The following is a 21,483-nucleotide window of genomic DNA, read 5'->3' as shown; positions in this document are numbered from 1 at the left end:
CCGCCGCGCCCGCTCCGCGCCCGCCCCGCGCGCCCGCCCGCCCCGCCTGCTGCCTGCCCCCGGGCCTCGGGGACCGCCCGCGCAGGACGGGGCCGGAGATGCCCTCCGCCCAAGCCACTTCTCTAGAGCGAAATGAAGGGGCGCTGGCCCGATCCCGGGGCCCCGCGCAGCGCCTGCTCTGCACAGGCTCGGAAGGCCCTCCCGGCGCCGGGACGCACAGACCTTGTCCGGAGTGAGGACGGGGTCGGTGGGTCGTGCTGGCTCGGGCGCCGCCCACGAGCTTCGGCGTGCTCACTGTTGAACCGATTCAAAGTTACCGCCCGGCCAGAGAAAGGGCTAAGAAGGCTCTTTAGGCCCAGGCGCAGGCAGCCAGTCCCCCTACCCCCTCGGCAAGGGTGCTCCCCTCCCCGACCCCTTTCCTCCCTCCCCCTCATCAAGGGGTGCTCCCTGAGCCCTCTCGGTGTCTTTCAGGCTCCCCACCCCATCCCCGGGAACCGAATTGGGGTCCTCTGGAAGAGCTGCCAGCGCTCCTAGCCGCTGAGCCGTTCTGCCCCATTCTTCACCTGTGCAGCTTAGGGCCTGTGAGCGCATCTACGTGAAATGCTTGGGTGTGAACATATATGGATGCATATTCCCACTTCACCCAGAAATGAGATTGTGGGATCGGGTGGGCAGGGTACCTTCGGCTTCCTGAGACAGAACCTAACAGGTTTCCAGAATGGCTGCTCAGGGCTAGAGGTGCAGCCTAGAGCCTGCAAGCTGGGATCCTAAGGCCCTGGGTTCAATTCCTGCTCCAGGAAGGGAGAGCACACCGTTCTGGAATCACCAGTGGTCTGAGAGTTACTGCTGCGTGCCATTCTTGAAAGCACCAGGCACCAAACTCTTGTTAATTCCAGTCCTTGCTCAGGTACCTGGTGAAACTTGATTCCCAATAGCAGGAGGGACTGTCTCCGGGAAGGAAGGCAGCTCCGGAGGGCAGGGCTGCGGGATGGAGGCTGAGGAGGTGGCAGACGGGAACAGGGGAACAGAGCTGAATGGCGTGCAGTCTGAATATGATGCAGTTGGACTCATCGCTTTGTGTGCCCACTTCAAACTTATGTGCATTTACTCCCCTACTGGTGGACGGCACTGGGCATCTGCTGTGTGTCAGCCACTCAGACAAGCGCATCCTGAGGATTCCGCCCACAGGATGGAGCCAGAGCCTGCAGGGTGGTGGGCCTGTGCTAGCACTGGGGGCGCCCACCAATGCGTTTCTTCTTTGTTTTCTCAAGTTAGGCTTCCTCACAGCTGAGTTTGAGACTTTGTCAGAGTTTCCCACGAACTTTATTACAAACACAATGTCATTTATTTTTCCCCTTAGCTTGTATTTGTCTTTTCAGAAAAAAAAAAAAAAAAGCTTTAATCTTGGTGAGGTCAAATTTGTTAAGTTTTCCATTTATTACTCATCCTTTTAATGTCAAGTCTAAACTCTCTTGGCCTAGCCTAAAGATCTTTTAAGTTTTGTATTGCTTGGGATGCAGTTTTTGTGTAAGATGTGAGGCTCCGGTCCACATACGTGGAAGGCACCCATGAAAAGCCACCCGCCTCTAACGGGTTCATGTCTAGTGAACTGCATCATTGCCTGGGCACTCTAGTTCCATTTTTGGGGTCTCTGCTCCATGCCATTCCACTGATCTACAGTATAGGGCTGTGTCTTTTCTTTCTCTCTTCCCGTCTTTTATGATCCTGTCTGTATGAGATTTGCTTGCTCTGTAACAGCTTCTTTGGGGCGAACACTTAGGGGACCGCTACACAACTAGTACAGAGAGTTCAGGAGACAACTATGCGATTTTACAAAATGCTTGTATTTTGTCAGGCCTGGTGGCATGTGAGTTCCCACTAATTCTCTCCAACACGTGCTAATAGAATTATTTTAGCTAACTTATGTTGTGGATTTATAAACACGTTTCTGTTTAATCCCAGGTGTGGGCTGTGGGGCTGATTCAGATGGTCACAGCAGCAGACTATTTTCCTCAGGCGGGCTCTGAGAGGAGCTCTTTGCCAGCCTCAGATAGTTTAAATCTGAGGACTCTGGAGAGAGAACAAATGCCAGAGCCCAGAGAGTGTAGAGAAGAGAAAGAACAAGGCTGCTGCTGCTTCCCCCTTGCTGCTCCTGTTGCTGTTGTGAGACAAGAAGATGGAGATCTCCTGAAGTGAGGACTGGACTGGCTCCAAGGAACCAGAGGACCCTGACCAGTAGGAAGCAGCTAACAGAACTGTGCTCTCCTCTCCCACTAACCTTTCTCTCTCCTACCTGGTGTCGGGGTGTTGGGAGGGAGAAGATATAAGAAACATAAAAGATTCTTTTAAAAAGTGCACCAGCAAACTTACTGAGTTAAATCACTTCCACACATGGCTTCACTTTCATTTCCATCAATATCTAAGAAGCTAGACATCTCGCCACGTTCACTGTCTGCACCAAGTCCAGCCTGCATCTGGCCCACTTAGCCAGGCCTGTGTGTTTTTCTCCTTTCTCCAGGCTTCCAGCCAGGTGTCACCAAGAGACTGGGTTGGGAGGGCAAGAGGCCTCTTTCGAGTGTGACCATTGAAAACCTTTCCACAGGGAGTTTGAATGAGAATGGCTCCTATGGGTGCAAGTTTGAATACTTTGCTCTCCGTTGGTGGAACTATTTGGGAAGGATTAGGAGGTGTGGTGGCTTTGAGATTTCAAAAGCTCACGCCATTCCTACTTAGGTTTCTCTGCCTTGTGCTTATGGAGCAAGATGAAGCTCTTGGCTGATGTGCCAGCCTCCTGCCTGTCTGCTTCTGAAACAGAGCCAATACATTTTTTCTTCTACATTGGCTTGTCAGAGCTATTGGAAAGTGGCTAAGACAAAGGGATCCCTCCCCTGGAGCTACTCCTACCCTTCAGGGTTCCTCCCCACTCTTCCTCCTTTTTCTTCTTGTTTTTGAGACAGGGTTTCTCTGTGTAGCCCTAGCTGTGCTGGAACTTGCTTTGTAGACCAGGCTGGATTTAAACTTGGAGATCCTCCTGCTTTGAGTTTAGCAATCTGCCTGCCTCTGCCTCCTGAGTGCTGGGATTAAAGACCAGGCCTCTCACTTTTCTTAAATTAAACAAAAATCGATATTCACTCTGCTCAAACAAAACAAAAACTTTGCATTTGATTACCTGACCCTATTTTCTTGTGTTGAGTCCACTATGGGGTCCAGGTGGAGCAGCTGGAAACAGAATGGGACCACTCCAGTGTATGTACCGAGGGTAGAAGATTCTGGGATAAAATGGTGCCGTCATTTTGACAGTTTGACTACATTAGAGACCCAAGCTGACATACACTTCCATTTTTATTTTTCAGCAAAGATATGCCATCTTTACCATATCCACAGAGCTGTGGTTTACAGAAACCTGAAGTCCACAGTGAACTGCACACAGCCCCTTCTTTCCTCCTGCAACAACTCAAATCTTGTAAACTGAGACCCTCGCCAGTGTGCGCCCTCCTGTGGCAAACAGCGCGGGACAGGGCACAAAGAACTCTATGACATGGCACCAACTGTTTTTTAAAAGGTAGCAGCAGCCACGATTAACACAATGCTGCTTTCCTGATAATGCTGTCCAAAGAGAACGCTGCACTTTCCAAGTTTTGAAGTTTGAATTCCTGTTGTATTGTTGCTGATAACTCATTCCCTTTTGGTGAAACTAAAATACTGTCTCCTGAAAAGCCATCACAAAACGTTGTTTATGGTTGTGATAGCCACTGGAAAGGTCTTAGGAATGCTTTTATTTTTCACAGTTCTTGGAATGTTCTCCTTTCAAGATGAAAAGGTTCAACCGAGCATGGTGGCTTACACATCCAATTCTAGCACCCTGTGTTTGAAGAGGGTCCATTAGGATGACCTTTTCTCAAGCATGACAACCACACACCTCTACTCTCCAGAGACTATCCTCCACACACACACTCTACACTTCACACACACACCACACATACCTGTATGCACAAGGCAAAGGAAAACCAAACCGTATCACACAGACATACATATATTATATGCATATATATATAGACATATATATATAGACATATATATATAGACATATATATAATGTGTATATATATATATATATATATATACACACATATTCTCATATATATGAGAATTCACTTTTCTCAGTTTTAAGAAAATCATAATTGTTTGCTCAAAAACTGACTTGTTATCCCTGGTTGCTTTCAGGGATTCTCACTGGTCATGTGGTGGGTCTTTTAATTTTGTCCTGCAGATCAGTGGTTGGCAAATTCTTGAACATACCTCAGTAAGAGGAGAGTGAATGTCTTAGTTTTTAAAAGATTGCATAATGTGCATGTATGTATGTGGGACACGTGTGGATGTCAGAAGGCAGCCGTGGTGTAGTTCTGCCAGTCTTGACCTGGGGATCAAACTCAGCCAGTCAGGCTGGTGGCAGCAGCTTTACCTGCTGTGGTGTGAACAGGAATGGCTCATAGACTGGCCTGTGAGTGCTTGGCCGTAGGGAGTGGCACTATTAGGAGGTGTGGCCTTGCCAGAGAAGGAGTGTCACTGTGGGGGGTGGGCTTTGAGGTCCCTATGCTCTGAAACTGTAGCCACCCAGAATCAAAATGTTTCCTTTATAAGAGTTGCCGTGGTCATGGAGTCTCTTCTCAGCAATGAAACTCTAAGACATACTGAGCATAGTCATCATTAAGCATAAGCAGTCAAGGGCGGAACTGCAGGAAGCCTGTGCAATGAACTGTGGTCCTGCTTTTTGGCTCCCTCCCTCCCTCCCTCCCACCTTCCCTCTTTCCTTTTCTCCTCTCCCTTCTTCCCTCCCTCCATCTCTCATATTCCATCCCTTCTTCCCTTCATCCCCGTCTCTCCCCCCTCCTTCCTTTCCTCCCTCTCTCCCTTCCCCTCTTTCTTTCTGAAATGGAGCCTTCTTATGTAGCCTTGGCTGACCTGGAATTAGCTATGTGACCTGAAACTCACAGAAATCTGTGTCTCTGTCCTCCAGATTCTGGGATTAAAGGTGTGTCACCATGTCACCTAACTAAAACTTCACAGAACCAGGCTGCCATGAGATCAGACCCTACTGCCCACTGTTTGCCCAACACTATCTTAAACCCTTTCTACTTTTCCTTCTTCCTTTTCTGTGCTGTTTCCTGGCATATTTATGTGGGTGTATTTGTGTGTGTGTGTGTGTGTGTGTGTGTATGTCTTTGTGTATAGTGTGAGGACTGAACTCAGAGTTTTGTGCCTGCTAAGCATTATACCACTGAGTTAAACCCCCAGTCCTCACTGTCCTTTCATCTTTATTGAAAAATTTAACTCATTGAGTTTTAAAAGTCTTTTTTTTTTTTGAGGTTTTCTTTTCCCCCCTCAAATTGTCCATTCCCTGCTAAGAATGTGTTATTTCTTTTAAACATTTTACGAATCGATATTCTGCTGATGTCCTGGTGGGGTGGAGCATGTTAGCATGTTGTGTTTTTCACTCTCTGTAGTTTTTTTTTTTTTAAAGGTCAGTGGTGGAAATATTTTGATCTTTTTAAAATTATTTTTTATGTATATGAGTGCTCTATCTGCAGGTACACCTGAAGAGGACATCAGATCCCATTACAGATGGTTGTGAGCCACCACGATGCTGGGAATTGCACTCAGGTCCTCTGGAGGAAGAGCAGACAATGCTCTTAACCACTGAGCCACCTCTCCAGCCCAAAATTCCTTGATCTTAATCAGTGGTGATGCTGCTTCTGCCTCTGGCCAGTAGGGACTTCTGCCTCTGGGGGACCTGGATTCCAAGCACCCTATTTCTATGAGCATCTATGTGGCAGGGGGGCCCTGGCGGCCTCCAGTGCGGCCAGTCTGGGACTGGTGAAGGGACTGTCCCTGGGAAGACAGGTTTACCTTAATAAGAAAATGCACATTCCTCCCCAGACTCCTCAGCCCCTTGCTAGTAACCATGCAGTTGGGCTGCCATACTGAGGCCTGACTAAGGGGTCATGTCATTACTAGTTCCTTTCCTTTTCTCTTTTGGATGCTGCCAGAGCCTAAGAAAGCTTTCAGACTCCCTAAGGCTTTGGGCTGATCTCCTGCCCATGTACCTCTCCTCCTCTCAGGTATTTTTACAAAAATCTGCCTCCCAGGCCAGCCAATAACTTGCTTGCCCTGAGGTTTTATTGTAAACTCTAATAAAGTGTCCTTGTGCTTCAGATGAGTCTGTTCTGTTTTCATCAGCGGGACTAAGAAGCCCAGGAGGGAACCTGTTTTTTCTGGTGTCAATCTCAGTTGCTGTTTCTAAGCACAGCTGATTTTGGAAGACCAGAGAGAGAGAGAGAAAGAGAGAAAGCCCCTTCGCCTCTTTCAAGATGAAATCCTCAAGGGGGAGCTTCAGGGCCTAGTACACATAAAAGTTGATAATCTCTAAATTTAATTCTAATCTACACTAACTTAAAATCCTAATGGTGCTTCTGTTCATTCACTACTATCGGTCAGATGAAGTGATCATAAATCTGAAGTAGCAACAGTTCCTCCACCCAGAAGTTTAATAAATGGGCTGTGGCAGCATCAAGGACAAGTGATTTGGAAGGAATGAATGCAAATACCCTCTACCTCATATCATAGACAAAAAAGCATCAATATGCATGGCATTCTAGCATGAAAGCACACCTGGCTTTTACGTGCACAGAAACACAGGAAGCCCAGTGTGGCGATGAATGCGTGCTACACGAGCTCTTGGAAGGCAGAGGCAGGAGGGTGCGGAGCTCCTGAGGCAGGTATAGAACCTTTAAACAGCTGTTTGTTGCCTGCTTCGTATATGTCCTACTGTGTATCAGGTAAAACCCTTCTTGGGAGGCTCAGAGAGAGACCCTCTGGGTTCCAGTAGCCTGAAGCCTGCCAGCACATAGCACGTGAGGCCCGAAGAACTTCCTGCTTTGCTGGGACCATCTGCCATGCTCACTAGTGTAATCAAAGGTTCTCTGTGTTATGACTTTGTTGCTATGAGAACTTCAGAAACTCTTTCCATGTTGGGCTGTGGCACTGCAACCTGGATTGTGGTCTTCATTCCCTGGCCGAAGAGATTCATGTTGGGCTCCAGAACAAACTGTCTTACACCTGAGGCAAAAGCTGTGTTTTTGGGTGGACAGTCATGATACACGACTAAGTCAAAACCACCATTTTTGTAAAAACCAGTTAATCAAATCCTTTATATTTGAATGATATTTATAATCTCATTGGACAGAACATAAGCTTTGTTCTATGGTTAAGATATTAGGAAATAAACTTTCCCAATGTCTCTACATTTTATATTTAAATCATTTCTAAAATTTTTTAATTAAAAAGGGGATAGACTTTATACTTGGATATAATATTCATGTATTATATTCATGTATTTCTTATGACTTTAGAATTAGCAAATTTTAACCACTTACCTCTTGCTGGCCGTTAGCTCCAGGACAGATGCTGGCAATGGACGTTATGGACATAACGCCTGTGTGAAAAATCTGCAGAGATCTCAAGACTTGTAACATAGCAGCACCCCTGAAAGTTCTAAGATAACAAAGAGAGACAACATCCCAAAAGAGTAGACAGTGAGAAATAAATCCAGGGCTGAAATCAATGAAATAGGAGCCTTCACACACACACACACACACTTCTTTTCCATCAGGGTCTTGCTGTAGAGCCCTAGCTAATCTGAAGCTTGCTATGTGAACCAGGCTGGGCTTGAGTTTGTGGCCGTGCCTCCTCTGCCTCTGTGCCCAGGCTCTGGGCTCACAGCAGCCGTGAGTGCCCATCACAATGTTTCCTATGACTTTGCTTCAAATGCAACACCTTTCGGCCCATAGCTCAGAGTGCTTTAGAACAAAAGTATGGAATTTACAAATAACAAGTATGGAAGCAGCAGAGTCCACCAATGGGACTCACACCGAATCCAGTGCTACGTGTGAGGATTCTGACGGCAGACGGGGCCCTCAGCCCGCAGGCTGGCACGCTGTGTGTTCCCAGTGCTTTCGAGGGGAGGGCAGAAGAGTCAGCAATCACACCCATCCTTGGCTAGACTGCTGAGTTCAGCCACGCAGACGAACAAACACCAGTTCAAAACTCAACAGAACCTGCTTTTATACACTTTTATTTAGTCTCCATTTTTTAATCAAATGATCCCTTTGGACTTGCTTAGATTGGGGCTGTAACACATAGCTGACAGTCCTCCAGAATGAATAAAATCCGTCCACTCTCAGAGGCCAAAGTTATAAAACTTCTTATAATATATGTCAGTAAAATGAACATATTTTTAAAAATTGTAAATGAAAAATATTTAATTATTTTAGGGCAGTCAAAACACAATATATGATTGATAGCTTGAGGTTTGAAAGTAATCACTTTATCACATGCATTGTAAACATTTTTACCATTCATTTAAAGTTGATAGTTAATTTACAAACTGAGTTTTAATCAAAGTTATTTTCAAACATTGTCATAATGTCACTTTGAAGAGTCATATCAATGGTACCCGCCATCTGTTGAAGAGAGAAGATTCCAATTAGTCTAAGATCTTGCTTCTATTACAGCTCAACAGAAATAGACACATATTTGGAAAAGCTTCGTGTAAAATGTAAACAGTTAACAACCGTATATAACTTTACAGGTGTTTCCTTTTCATGTTCGTCACGTGATGAAGCACCACAGGATACGACTAGTAACTAATTCTCCAACTAAGAAGATCCTTTCGGTACTCATGGGGTCTTGTTCATGAGAGTGCAAGCTTAGGCCAGGAGTGCTGGTGGCGGCAGCACACACCTTTGGAAGCAGAGACAGCAGATCTCCCGGTTCGAGGCCAGCCTGGTCTATAGAGCGAGTCCAGGACAGTCAGGGCAACACAGGGAAACAGACAAACAGATACACAATGACCCCAAAGCCACACCCAAAAGGAATGAGAGTGCCAAGAGCACACTGCCTTGCTCCTGTAACCTGCGAGGCACTGGGCACAGCAAATTGGTTTAACCAGGTTGGAAGGATGGCTCAGTGGTTAAGGGCATGCACTGCCAAGACAAAAGACCTGAGTTCATGTCTCAGCACCCACATCAGATGGCTCACAACTGCATGTAACTCTAACCAGACAGACTGATTCCTCTGTCTCTGTGGTGTACACACTCATGCACACACACAAATAAATAAAATATTTTAAAAAGCTTACAGTAATCGTGAGCAATGCAATCCCCTGTTCAAGAACTGAACCATCTAACGTGAACACTCTGGGCCTTCATGCACTCTGGCGCTAACTACAATAAGTTCTGCTTAAGTGTGTTCCCCATGAAAGGATTATGAATAGGACCAAAGTGGCAGGCAGGATGAGGAAGTGTGTTCACTCGCATGTGAGCAAGCTCTAAGAGGCGGGCTAAAGTGCAGATGCTAAGTCAAACTGAAGAAGCTCCACTGCGCCATTCTCCAGCTTCTCCTGTCAGGCTGAGTTGGAGTTCATTAAGAAAAGGTGTTTGTACAGACTTTAGCACAGGTGAGAGAGGGAGTGGGTGACGTGTGAGGGGACAGTGTGAAATGCTCTAGAGTGGGCGTGGGCTTCCACCCTCATCCTTCAAGATTCTCCTAAGGGCTCCTTGCCACCCGCAGTAACAGCGAACACTAACATTTAGAAGGTCTCCACCCCTCGCCCAGGATCAACAGCAGAGCAGGACAGTAGGAGATCGGCTGTAGCCCTTGGCTGGCTTCTTGGATGTGAACGGGCGTTGTCATGAGCTGTGGAGGAAGCCTTAGAGCTCTGAGCCACCATCAAAAGCATAACAAAAGGCCTATTTGCTCAGCAAGTGAGATGAGAAGAGATTATAACCCCTAAAAGATTCTAAGAAATTCTTCAAACTTGCCTTAGAGAAAACACACAACAACAACAACACCTGGGTCAGGACTTTTCAAAAGCTCCACTCCTCGGCTGCCACCTGTGGAGCCGCCAGTTCCTCGCCAGCTACGGAGGGGCGCGACACTGCCTCACAGGCAGGCACGGCGGACAGCTGGGAGAACATGTAGTGAGACTTGTTATATTTAGATAAAAATGAAAACTTAGGTTAACATGCACAAGCTCAGTTTAGGGTCGCATCTATCTAAAATCTACTCACAAGGACAGACTCACTTTCTCCACTAGCTAATGTTAGGACCATGACTTAAGATCCCTCTAGGCTGTGCGGCGGAGGCTGCAGGTTGGCTATTCCTTTCTCTGTGCTCCCCACCGCCCTTCAGCTCCCCGACGGTGGAAGACTACTGCTGATGGCGGGGGGGGGGGGGGCTGGCATGACTCGGGCCTTGGGGTGCTGTTAAATGTCCCAAAAGTACTTAGGATGCTGGCAAGGACATCAGGCCAAGATGCGTTGTTAGGGGACACCAGACTCCCGAAAAATGCACTGGAGGGTAACTAAAGGCAAGGCTTTGTGAGTGGCAACAAGAGGACTCAGGGGTTTTGAATAAGAAGTCCCTACTTACCCTTCCCAAATGAAAAATAGTCCCACAAATATATGAAAACAGAATATGTCCACCACGCTGGAACAGTCTATAGAGCAGCGCGCTACAACACACTCTGGACAGAGGGTGGGTTCACTGCTGCCAGGTGCATACCACAGGTTAAACCCTGATCCGAAGCAACACAGACGGCAGGATAGTCCCTGCACAACAGCATTCATGCCATTCTTTTCTGCCAAGGCCAACCCCATGTTCAAGAAGCTGAGGCAGGAGGGCGGAGTTCAGGGTGAACTGAGGCAAAGAGCTGAGATCCTGCTGTGAGGACATAGGGAGCAAAGAGGCAGGATTTTGTTGTTTTCTAGGAAGCTAACTTGTAGACAGTGCCACATTGTCAGCACAACCACTGCGGCAACTCCAGCCCTCCATCATAAAGAAACGTCAGTGAGACCGTGGGCTACAGCACAGGAGCTTGAGCTCACAGAAAAGTCCACCAGCAGCAGCCAACAGCTCTTCCAGTGGCTCTCATGTGACTTCTCCCAAACTAGACCACATTTCAGGCCGAACACCAAATCCCTGGAATAATCTCGTGTTCCATCAGATCACAATGGACTAAAACTACAAATGAGTATCAAGAGAAACCGCACAAACACAGAGACGGAACAACCTGCTTTTGAACGGTCAGTGAATCCCTGAAGAAGCTGGGGGAGGAAGGCTGGGATTAGAACATCTCAAGGTCTGAAAGAACTGGAGGCCCACAGGGAAAGACTTCAGGTTTAAGATAGAGCAAGCGCCGTGCACACCTGCTTTGGATTAACGACCTTTGCCAAACACGGGGAGCAGAGGGGAGAGGGCCTCCAGGCGGAAGAAGGGCCAGCTAGTCACATGGTAGGGGCTGGCACTCCCAGTAGGGACACCAAACTCAGACAAATAATTTAATGTGTAAATGAGAAAAAATGACCTAGTCCATAAAGGAGAGTGCAAGAGCAAGGTCACATGGCCAACAAGCACAGAACAGAATGTTCAGCATCTTTCACCACACCTCACCACGACCACAGCCGTGATCAGCAGGAAAACAAAAAGAACCAATGCCTCAAGGACACAGACATCCAAGGGACACTGAGAATATAAATTAGTACAGACATTATGGAAATCACTCTGGATATTCTTTAAAAAAAAAAAAAAGTTAAAAATACGTGGCTCTACCACTCCTGGGCATGTACCCAAAGGAATTAAGAGTCTCCGTGCAAACGGTCACCCGGGCATCTAGCACGCTTCTGCACACTAGTTAAGAGCTCCAGCAGATGAACAGACAAAGTGTGGTATGTCTCCACTGTATCTGCGACAGAGCATCCTTCAGCTGTTCAAAAGAGCACGGCCTCGTGCTGGCAGGGAAATAAACAGAACTGAATCCGCCATGTGCAGCAAAATACATCACACTCAGGCAAAGAAAGAGCAGAAAGTGAAGAAGCTGGATTTCTGTGAAAACAGAAGGGGAACCATTTCACAGAGATGGGGGTGGAGGGCCAAGAGTATGCTGTGGGGTGTGAATATGACACAGTGAAACTAGTTCTAATTTACACATCGAAATGAAATGTACAAACATGGAAGGCACAACACAGTGAATGCTAATGGATACACACGAATATACAGACACACACAGACACATACACACACACACATATACACTTCACAGAGACAGACAGACAGACAGACAGACACACACACACACACACTCACACACCAGACCTCAGGGCATTTCCTTCCTCAAGGTGGACCAGCCCTCCCCTCCTGAAGATGTAGGAGCAGGTGCAGGAGGTGGACAAGCCTCCTCAGGCACAGATGTGAATGAGCTGCCATGTTCTTGCCCACGCTTGCGCCTGTGAACAGTTCCAGCGAACCTCGGGGGTCCATCACGCCGGATGTGCCCAGGAGGTCTTAGCCTGCCATCAGTGACCTTATTAGCAGAACTGGACACACCACGAAGCACCTGACACTTACACAGGCACACGACAGTCCCGTGAGTAAAGGCAGCTGTGAGTGCCTGCTATTAGGCTGTCACCTGAGAGACACCAGGCCAACAGGGCACAGCTGACAGGGATCACTTCATTTACACGCCCTGCTTAACCTATGTTAATCTACTTACCTACTTGGGACAGTACTCCCTTTTAAAATGAGGCCCTTAAGCCACAGGAAGTTAAAGAAACCAGAAGGGACAAAATCTTGTAAGCAACAGAACACAGGCTTCCAACCCGGGCAGGCTAGTGGTTCCGCTGTTCCTCTGCCTGACAGCAAGCTTAGTTTGTTTTTTAAGATTTACTTTATTCCCATGAGTGCTTTGCCTGCACATTTGTCTGTGTACCACACGTATGCCTGCCTGAGGAAGTGGTGGGCCTCCATGTGGGTGCTGGGAATCGAACCAGGGTCCTCTGCAAGAGCAGCAAGTGCTCTTAACCACTGGGCCAGCTCTCCTGCTTGAGCTTGCTTCTTTTGATTGTGAAATCTGTATTTTAAGCTCTTGTTTTAGAGCCAGATCCTCACCAAAGAGGCTACATAATGTCTCCAGATACCCTGGAAAGGACAGAGAGACATGGCTGCCTCCCCTCTCTCGGGTTTGGGTTACAGGTACTCACTGCCTCTCTTCTCCGCCGCTCCTGCTCTCTCTCCCTCGCTAAGTTCCGGTCTTTGAGAAGCCAGACTTTGCTGTGGTCCTGGGTGTCCAAAGGCTGCTGTTCATTCTGCCCTTCTCCATGACACTTGCTTTGCGTTTTACTTGACAATGAGTCTAGAGCCACTCCATTTCCCAGCTCCCTTAAAGAGACAGGATGGCTCAGAGTAGGTTTCCAGTTCCTTACAATTCTTGTTACAAAGACACGGTTAAACAACAGACAGCAATGTCCTGGGTCCCGGTGGTCAAGACTTCCTTCTCGCCTGCCCTCTATTCCTCTTTCCTCCTTTCTTGACGGGACCTTACTGGCCCTGCTGAGGTTGGGGTGACCTTGAGCTTCTGCTCCGCCTGCCTTCACCTTCCCCGCTGCTGGGATTGCAGTCGAGCTACACCGGCAGACACTGCACTGAGACCCCCCAACCCTGTGACAGGAGTTACATGGGGTAATCGAGTAGCAACAGCAGGACTGCCCTGCACACAGCACTATCTTCCTAGAGCAGGATGGAAAACCTCGGAAGAGTTTTCACAATGACCTTACTTCTGGGAAACAGTAACTTCTTGCAATAGGATTTATTGTGTTCTACTAGACAACTGAATCACAGGAACACCAAACCATCAAGCAAGGCCTTCTCAAAGCAGTGTGCCACAGACCTCTGGTTCTCTGGAGACCCTTTTGGCTCCTTTGAACTTTGTCCCAGGTGTCTCCGCGTTTTTTCCTGTGTCCGAGCTTTGACCTCCTTTTCTATGGCGGCTTTTCTGAACTGGTTGAAAAGCTCATCGGAAGATTTCAGCACACTCGACGCTTTCACTGGCTTGCCTAAACTCTTCCAAGAGTCTGCATTCTTGATCTTTATATCCTAAAATCAACAAATTCAGCCTATGTTAGGTGTCACTCAAATTTTGGAAGGAAAACGGTCTCTTCCAACTCAGAAACAGCAGGCTAAGGCTGTAAAAGCCTTGATGGACTTTGGTTTCAGTTGGGGAGACAGATATTTAAACTCTGTTTATCGAAGATCAAAGTAAAATAACAAGGTTGCAAAGGGTTTCAATGTAGTCTCTGTGTGAGCAGAGTGACTGTTCCACTCTGCCCAGTCAATTATCTTAAGCATTAAGAAACAGGAACGCAGGGCTGGAGACCCGCCTCAGTCGTTAAAAGCACTTGCTGTTCCTGCACAGACCCAGGTTTTCTCAGACCCAGATTCTCTCATGGTGGCTCACAACCATCTGCCAGTCTCAAGAGATCTGACTCCCTCTTCTGGCCTCTGCGGACACTGTGTGCAAATACACATGAAGTAAAAACAATAAATCGTGCACGAAAAGGAAAAGCAAGGTGTATGCTTGGAGTGCTTCTAAGAAGGGAGAAGAGGCTTGGCGTCTTTGGAAACTAGTCTCAGATTCCCGGACAGGAGCTCATAGTTACAGTGTCCCGAACGCCCAATGGGCAGGTTGAAAACGACGCTGCCAGAGTGTGCCCTGAGGGTTAGGACCGCTTGCGCAGACCGTACAAATTGTCCTAACCCACTGTGATGGGCGCAAGTAAGAGGCTGATGGTAGCAGCAGGAGCTACATTTGCGACCTTTTTACACAAGCTTAGGGAGCCAATCTTATTAAGTCAGTGCTTTAAAAGCTTTCATATAATTCATATTACATCTTAAGTCCTCTCAGCATTTGAGAAAAGTTACATTGTTTTACCTTCTGCACAGGAGCGCGGCTTTCGGGCTCTAGCACTGTGTGGTTCTCAGCAGAGGCCTGCGCCACAGTGGGGCCATTCAAGGCGCGCTTGGAATCACCTAGAAGCATATATGCTTTAGAAAGACACAATGGAAACACCTCAGGGCACTTATCTGGAGTTTATTCTTTCCTTCCATGTCAGACATCATGAGAATAAAACAGCCAGATATAGTGGTACACTTCCGCCTTTAATCGCAACAGCCAAGAGGCTGAGGCAGGAGGCTCATGAGTTCCAGGTCAGCATGTATTACTTATGAGATCCTGATTAAGAAAAAAAAAAAAAAAAAACAAAATAATGAAAGACTGGTACACACATGTGAATGTGTGTATATATACATGTGAAATAAATAAATTAAATGATGACGTTTCCATGCATCTTTATTGTATTATTCTTTGGGTTATATTATAAAAGCAAACAGTTCTCACTTGAAGGTGACCTTTTTGTTGTTTTTTTAAAATATTTTTGTTTTGGAACCATGAAGGACAGCTGACGTCGTGGCTGACACTCCATGATCGCAAACAGGCCTGTTCTCATGATACGGAGCTCTCTAGTTTGTAGGCTGAACAGTCAGTTCTGCCTGCCCCTGGTAAGTCAGAAAGAACAGACCAATAAACTGCTTCCAGGAGGCAGGACATGACACTATCTGATTAGGCGATTCGAAAGTAAAAAGTACAGGGGACAGGACAGGACAGGACATAGAATGATAGCAACGCACAGATAAAACATGCCGCTTGGCGCAGCACCGGTGTGGCTGTTAAAGGGGGTGGCCTTTCTGACCGGACTAGAGCTCTGCTCCACAGGAGGGGTTCAAGCAGTGTAAGCTTGACCGAAAGCTCGTGTCTAGGGACAGCCACGACCACAGAGGAGAACACAGTGATACTTGTCAAGTGGTCTTACTCTGTCAAGTGGTCTTACTCTCTTCTTAGAAGTTGTGTGCTCAGCTGTGGTCAGGGCATCTCTCCGCAGTGGGCAGCGGTGCAGAGAGACTCATAACTACCCACAGTGCTGACAATACGTGACTGTGAGTGCCCAGCTCTAAATGGGACACATGCCAGTTTCCCTGTCGGGATTACCACAGAGGAGGTAGTGAAGGGACGGAGGGCCATGAGGAGCTGCCTTGGAGACACGGCCTGGAGGTCACGTTCATGAACTCATGGCGGTTTTCTGAACAAGACTTCACAAGATAGATCAAGATAGATCAAGGTAGTGAGCATTTCAGCACGGGGTGGAAGGGGCCCGCACAGAGCTGAAGAGCTATTGCAGTGCTGGCCGCCGTGGGCGGAGGTGTGGGTTTGGTAGTGTGAGCACGAAAGGCTTGTCCACGCTCTAGAGGATGGCCTCCCACACAAATCACACTGACTGCATTCGGGGTGGGGGAGCTTCCTAATGGAGGGGACAGGGCAGATATGACAAAACACACTAATCCAGCCTGAACTCTGATCAATTTTGATTGGTTGATCAAAAGCATAGAGAAGAAAAAACAAAATTGCCTTTATTAGCTGACTCAAACTCACACAATTCTAGTTATTCATGTGTCATGTGGACTTGTATCTCGGCTTCTACTGCCCCTCAGGCCCTGACTACATCACAGTTGTCTTCAAGCTGAGGCTACAGGAGAGCGAGAACACAGTGAGTGCAGGAAGGCCCACACGCTGTCATAGGAGGCACAAAGCAAAGAACACATCTTACACTTACTCCCGTCCAGCCCTACACACACATGTTTTCAAAGTCAAGGAGGAATGAGAGAGGAAAGGCTCAGATGACGGACAGCCTCCCTTCTTGGCTGCCACTGGACTCATGCCGAGGCAGCATGTCTGTGCGAGGATCAGCAAACTCTGGCATGATTCCCCACTTGTTGGTAAGTGGCAACAGTGTCATTATCACTAATTTAAAGGGGAGAGATTAAAATCTGGGGGTAAGCGGCTGGAGAGAAAGCTCAGCTGTCAGAAGCACTGCTGTTCTTCCCAAGGACTGTGGCTCAGTTCCCGTCACCCCCAGAGTGACAGACAACCAGCTCTAACTCTAGTTCCAGGGGTCTGACACCCTCATCTAGCCTCTGCAAGCACTAGGCACGGACAAGCATGAAGGCAAACCCTCCTATGACATAACAGTTCTATAAGAAACAAATCCCTTTTTAAAAGCTGGGGATTACGGTGGGAATTGTGTTTCTGCCTGGTTTGCAACGGCTGTATGACATTTTAATAAACATGCTCACTCATGTTGTCCAAGCATGCCTGGGCCAGGTACATTTGTGCCAATAACAGCAGAAAAAAGACAAGATTACCCAGAATCAAGACACAGCACATAGCTTCTCAACCTCTTCTGTGCCTCGGTATCTGAGTAACGAAGGCCCACGGCACTCCTGGGTTAACAGGCAGGCCGTGCTGAGCGCGCCATGCTGGGAGGGGCAGGCGAGAAGGCCTGGGTGGAGGCTGGGGACAGAGGGAAGAAGGGCAGCTAGCTGGAGAGCAGTGACACACACCTGTTTTCCCAGCACCTGGGACATTGAGGTAGGAGGATTGTGAGTTTGAGAATAATGTGGGCTACATGCATAGCACAACCCTGTCTCAAGAGAAAACAAAAGTTAAGGGTGTAAATCAGGCAGTCACATAAAAAGGTTAACTGTGAGGAGCGTTCAGAGAGGCAGGACAATGGAGAACAAGACACAAAGGCAGGGAGGGCAGCAAGGTAGAGCTCGGACAGGCATTTTTATGGCAGTGCTCAGGGAGACATGATCCTGTGACAACCCTGTCTCTCATGTGCTCACCTCTGTCCGTATCTGCTTCCTTGAGCCTGAGCCCAGCCTGACACACCTACCTGGAACTCACACTGCACACGCGCCTCAGTGTACCTTCAAGTGTTTTTCAACTTTTAACTTTTCTTTCCCCCGCTTACTTCATTTCCACACACTGTAGCAAGCCATTGACTCCCGGTCCTGCTTCCCCAGGCCACCCCTGAGCTCCCGGTCCCGGGCAGGTCAGCTCCCCAAGCCTGGTCTTCACTCAGACCTCCACCAGCTTCCCACCAACTGTGCTTGCCCATCTGCCAGGCTCTCTGCAAGCCCTTGCTGACTTGCTTACTTGCTTCTACATTCCCGTTACCAAACTGGAGCTCTGTTACGTTACCTACGCCTTCTAAACCTTCCACACGCCCCGTTTCTCCCATCGGAAATGCTCGGTCATAGGTGCACACAGGAGTCTTTACCCCAGGGCCCAGCTCAGGCTAGGCCCAGGGAGACCAGTGCCCTCCCCATCCCTCCAGCTTCACCTTTGCTCTTTACCTTGTTGTTCTTCCATTTCTGAGCTGCCTTTTTACTTCCACATGAATTCACACTGACATGACACCTTACTGTCTGTTTTTAACAGCTGAATACAATTTAATGAGTATGCAATTTTAAGACATGGGGAAAGGGTAAACTATAATGATTTTTGTCATCTTTTACGACAAAAAAAAATTGACTTCATGAGATAAAAAATTCACTTCAAGTGGAGATGATGGCAGAGAGGATTAGAGAAAGCTAATATTAAACTTTTTTTTTTTTCAGTAAGAACTTTCCAGAACAAAAACTGTTAATCTCTTGATGTGGTGTTGCAAGCCTTTAGTCCCTACATGCAGGGGGCAGAGACAGGTGAGGATGAGGCCAGCCTGGTCTACACAACGAATTCTAGGCCAGCCTGAGCTACACAGTGCAGCCTTGTCTCAAAAAATCTTATTAATTAAATTTAAGGTAATTTTTAAGCAAAAGTTGATTTTACATTGAAACGAAACTCTAGTTTTAGAGTTTTCCTTGGGCATACTGCCACCTACAGCTAACACACATTACAATAAAATGCCCAGGGACCGGGCCATGCGCTCCACACCGCCTGCTCGGCTTGCACTTTCTGAAGATCTGGGTAGGAGAAGCCTTTGGTCATCGGCAGGGCTGAGGTGGGAGTAAGGACCGCCGAGTTCTCACCAGAACTCCCCTCCTTCCCGAGGGGGACACGGTTCTTAGCACCTGTCACACCTTAGCAGGACAGCTTGGCATGTCCTCATCTGCCTTCCACATGGAAACCTTTTTAATTAAAGACACAACGACGCCTGCTTTCTCTTTATGTAGCTGGGGGTAGCACACGCCTGTAATCCCATCACACAAGGAGGCAGAGGCAGGTGGATCTCTGTGAGTTCGAGGCCAGTGTGGTCTACAGAGTGAGTCTAGGTCAGCCAGGGCTACATAGAGAAACCCTGTCTCAAAAACCCAAAAATTGAAAAAGAAATCTTTATGTTTGTGTTAAAAGCCCCAGCTACTTTCCCATCGTCCTCACGGATGCATCTAGCCAGGACCCACTCCTTATCAGGGTGCAAACACCTGACTTCTCTAACAAGCTAGAAAGGCGATGCCCGGGGGCGGCTGTGGCCTCTCTGTGCCTCCACCGACTTGTATGCTTGGCAGTTAGGCCCAGGCATCGTGCCTGCTCATGCCCTCTCCTGTCTCAGTACCTCTTTTTCTTCCTCTTCTTTTCTCCTTTCTTTCTAATTTTTCCTTTTCTTTTTTTAAGACAGGGATGGTCTCAAACTTGTAGACTTAAACAATCCTCCTGCCGCAGCTTTTCAGGTAACTGGGAGCATCAGGACTACCTCTTTAAATTGGTTATCTTCTGTGACTAAGATTTTCTTTCCTGGAATTTTGCCTTTAGCCTCTCTTTTTCTATTTTCCTTCCTTCCTTCCTTCCTTCCTTCCTTCCTTCCTTCCTTCCTTCCTTCCTTCCTTCCTTCCTTCCTTCCTTCCTTCTCATGGCTTCCTAAATTATAGCCAATTGATCTTAGTTACTTATGGCAACGCTAAAATGATATTAGACTCTTTTGGGCTCTTTTTCTGCCTTTTCTTTGTCCGGTTAGTAATCTGACACATCTCTCCTGAAGTTCTATCTGTTCTGCTAATGTATCCTTTCTATGCTTGTGGCCTCACTTTTGGTTGTAGCAACTTTGATTTAGCCTACAAACTCTGCTTCCTTCCTCGCCCTAACCAATCACAACATATTCACCTTAACTCACTCTGTAGTAAGCAGCAACCCTTTCCTTTGCAAACCTTTTCTTGCCTTTCCCTGGGGCTGGGTACCTCAGGCTCCTGCATGCTAGGCAAGTGCTCTCTCTACCAATGAGCTACCAAAGTGTTGGTTTTTTTTTTTTTTTTTTTTTTTTTTTTTGAGGGTAGGGGGTCTTTGTTTGCTTATTTGCCATGTTTCTGTTCAAGGTTCCTTGTTGCATAAAAATGAAAAGGCTAAATTCTATAGAAGGATGAGAAAAAGACTAGAGCAACCACGCCTTCTTCTCACAGGACATAAGTGCTGTGCCCTGGGGACTGTGTACCCTTCCTCTGGACATACTCTGCCCTGCTTTGACTGGTCTGCCAGTCTGCCTGCCTCTTCTCTGTTTATGGTTTATCCCTGTGTTGTGGGGTTAGGCTTTCTGTGTATTGTGAACTGGATCAGAGGCCTCATCTATGCTGACAGTACAATCTTCCACTGAGCTACAAGCCTCATCACAGCCTATGTTTTCTCTGATTCCCTCTCCACAAGTGTGAGCTACAATTTGAGCTACAGACAAGACAGAACAGCATGGAGTCTCATGCCGAAACAACGAGATTCAAAAGCCTGTGTCCCTCCCAGTCAGTGCAGGGCACACAGTGAGTTCCCAGTCTGGTGTGTGCAGCTCTGACTCACACAGAAGACAGAAAACAGTTTTCCCCACTCCACTGCAGCTCACTTCCTCCCACGCAGGACACAGAGCACCCTGACCAAGGTAGCTACAATGTGGTGCTGAGTGCGGGTGGTGAAATCTATATACACAGACAGTCCAGGCGTAAGTCACACACATGTAACGCGGGCTTAAGGCATCTCCAATAGTGTGCTCCAGCCGTGGGTCCCAGCCTGGACCTGGTCCTCTCCCTGATGCTTGGATGTGGGCACTGGCAGTGCCCTGTGGCCCCAGGAGCCCATCTCTTGGCCAGAGCGGCTGCCGGCGCTTCTTACCTGAGGGAGCCTGGGTCTGCCCAGGTGCGGGGTTCTCCGAGGCCTTCAGATGCTCTGGCAGGTGGCAGCTGTGCACCTGCTGGGAGTGCCGCCCTGGTGTTGGACATGCTGCGGCAGCGGCGTGCTGAGCAAGGGGGGGCTGAGCAGGGGCCGTGTCTCGCACAGAGGACGGTACCTGCTGGACAGAGACCCTGTTACCCTTGGGAGCTCTAGCCGCACAAGAGAACAAGAAATAGAGCAGCGAGGCTCCCACAGTGCCTTTTCCAAAGGCATTCCCTACACCCCCGGGCCTGCTAGGGGACCTGCAGGTGAGAAGACCAAGGCGTAGGAAGGGGAAATGGCTGGACACCTATGATCCTAGGTCTCCAGATCCCTGAGGCCTGCTCTCCTCCCAGCTTTGGTTTACAAGTTTTGCACATGTCTGAAACTGAAGCAGCTCCTCTGTAGTCACAGCCTTAAGCTGAGCTGGTTTCCAGAACTCACTCTGCTTAACCACTCGCCTTATAGGATAGTGAGTGGCACCTTGTTGGAAAGAGGAAGCCAGCCGTTCTACAGCCAGCATGCTTTAAGAGGAAGCCTCTGAACACCTCGCTGGTGACCGCTACATAACT

The 21,483-nt window shown here is 47.9% G+C and overlaps 1 protein-coding gene across 1 annotated transcript in view; it reads right to left on the bottom strand.

Moving 5' to 3' along the window:
- Positions 1–8,123: 8,123 nt before the first annotated feature.
- Brdt (bromodomain testis associated) overlaps positions 8,124–21,483 on the bottom strand; it is a 36,920-nt gene continuing 23,560 nt past the window's right edge. The window contains exons 13-17 of the mRNA XM_055611676.1: positions 20,873–21,047; positions 14,822–14,919; positions 13,781–13,986; positions 13,095–13,272; positions 8,124–8,519 (exon numbers count right to left, since the gene is read on the bottom strand). Coding sequence (XP_055467651.1) covers positions 8,451–8,519; positions 13,095–13,272; positions 13,781–13,986; positions 14,822–14,919; positions 20,873–21,047 — 726 coding nt within the window. The 3' untranslated portion in view covers positions 8,124–8,450. The remainder of the gene's footprint in view (positions 8,520–13,094; positions 13,273–13,780; positions 13,987–14,821; positions 14,920–20,872; positions 21,048–21,483) is intronic.

Source organism: Psammomys obesus, unplaced genomic scaffold (assembly GCF_907164565.1).
Source record: "Psammomys obesus unplaced genomic scaffold, mPsaObe1.curated_primary_1811, whole genome shotgun sequence".
Classification (NCBI taxonomy): domain Eukaryota; kingdom Metazoa; phylum Chordata; class Mammalia; order Rodentia; family Muridae; genus Psammomys; species Psammomys obesus.
Note: the sequence above shows the minus strand (reverse complement) of the source record. Positions and strands in the feature narration are given on the sequence as shown.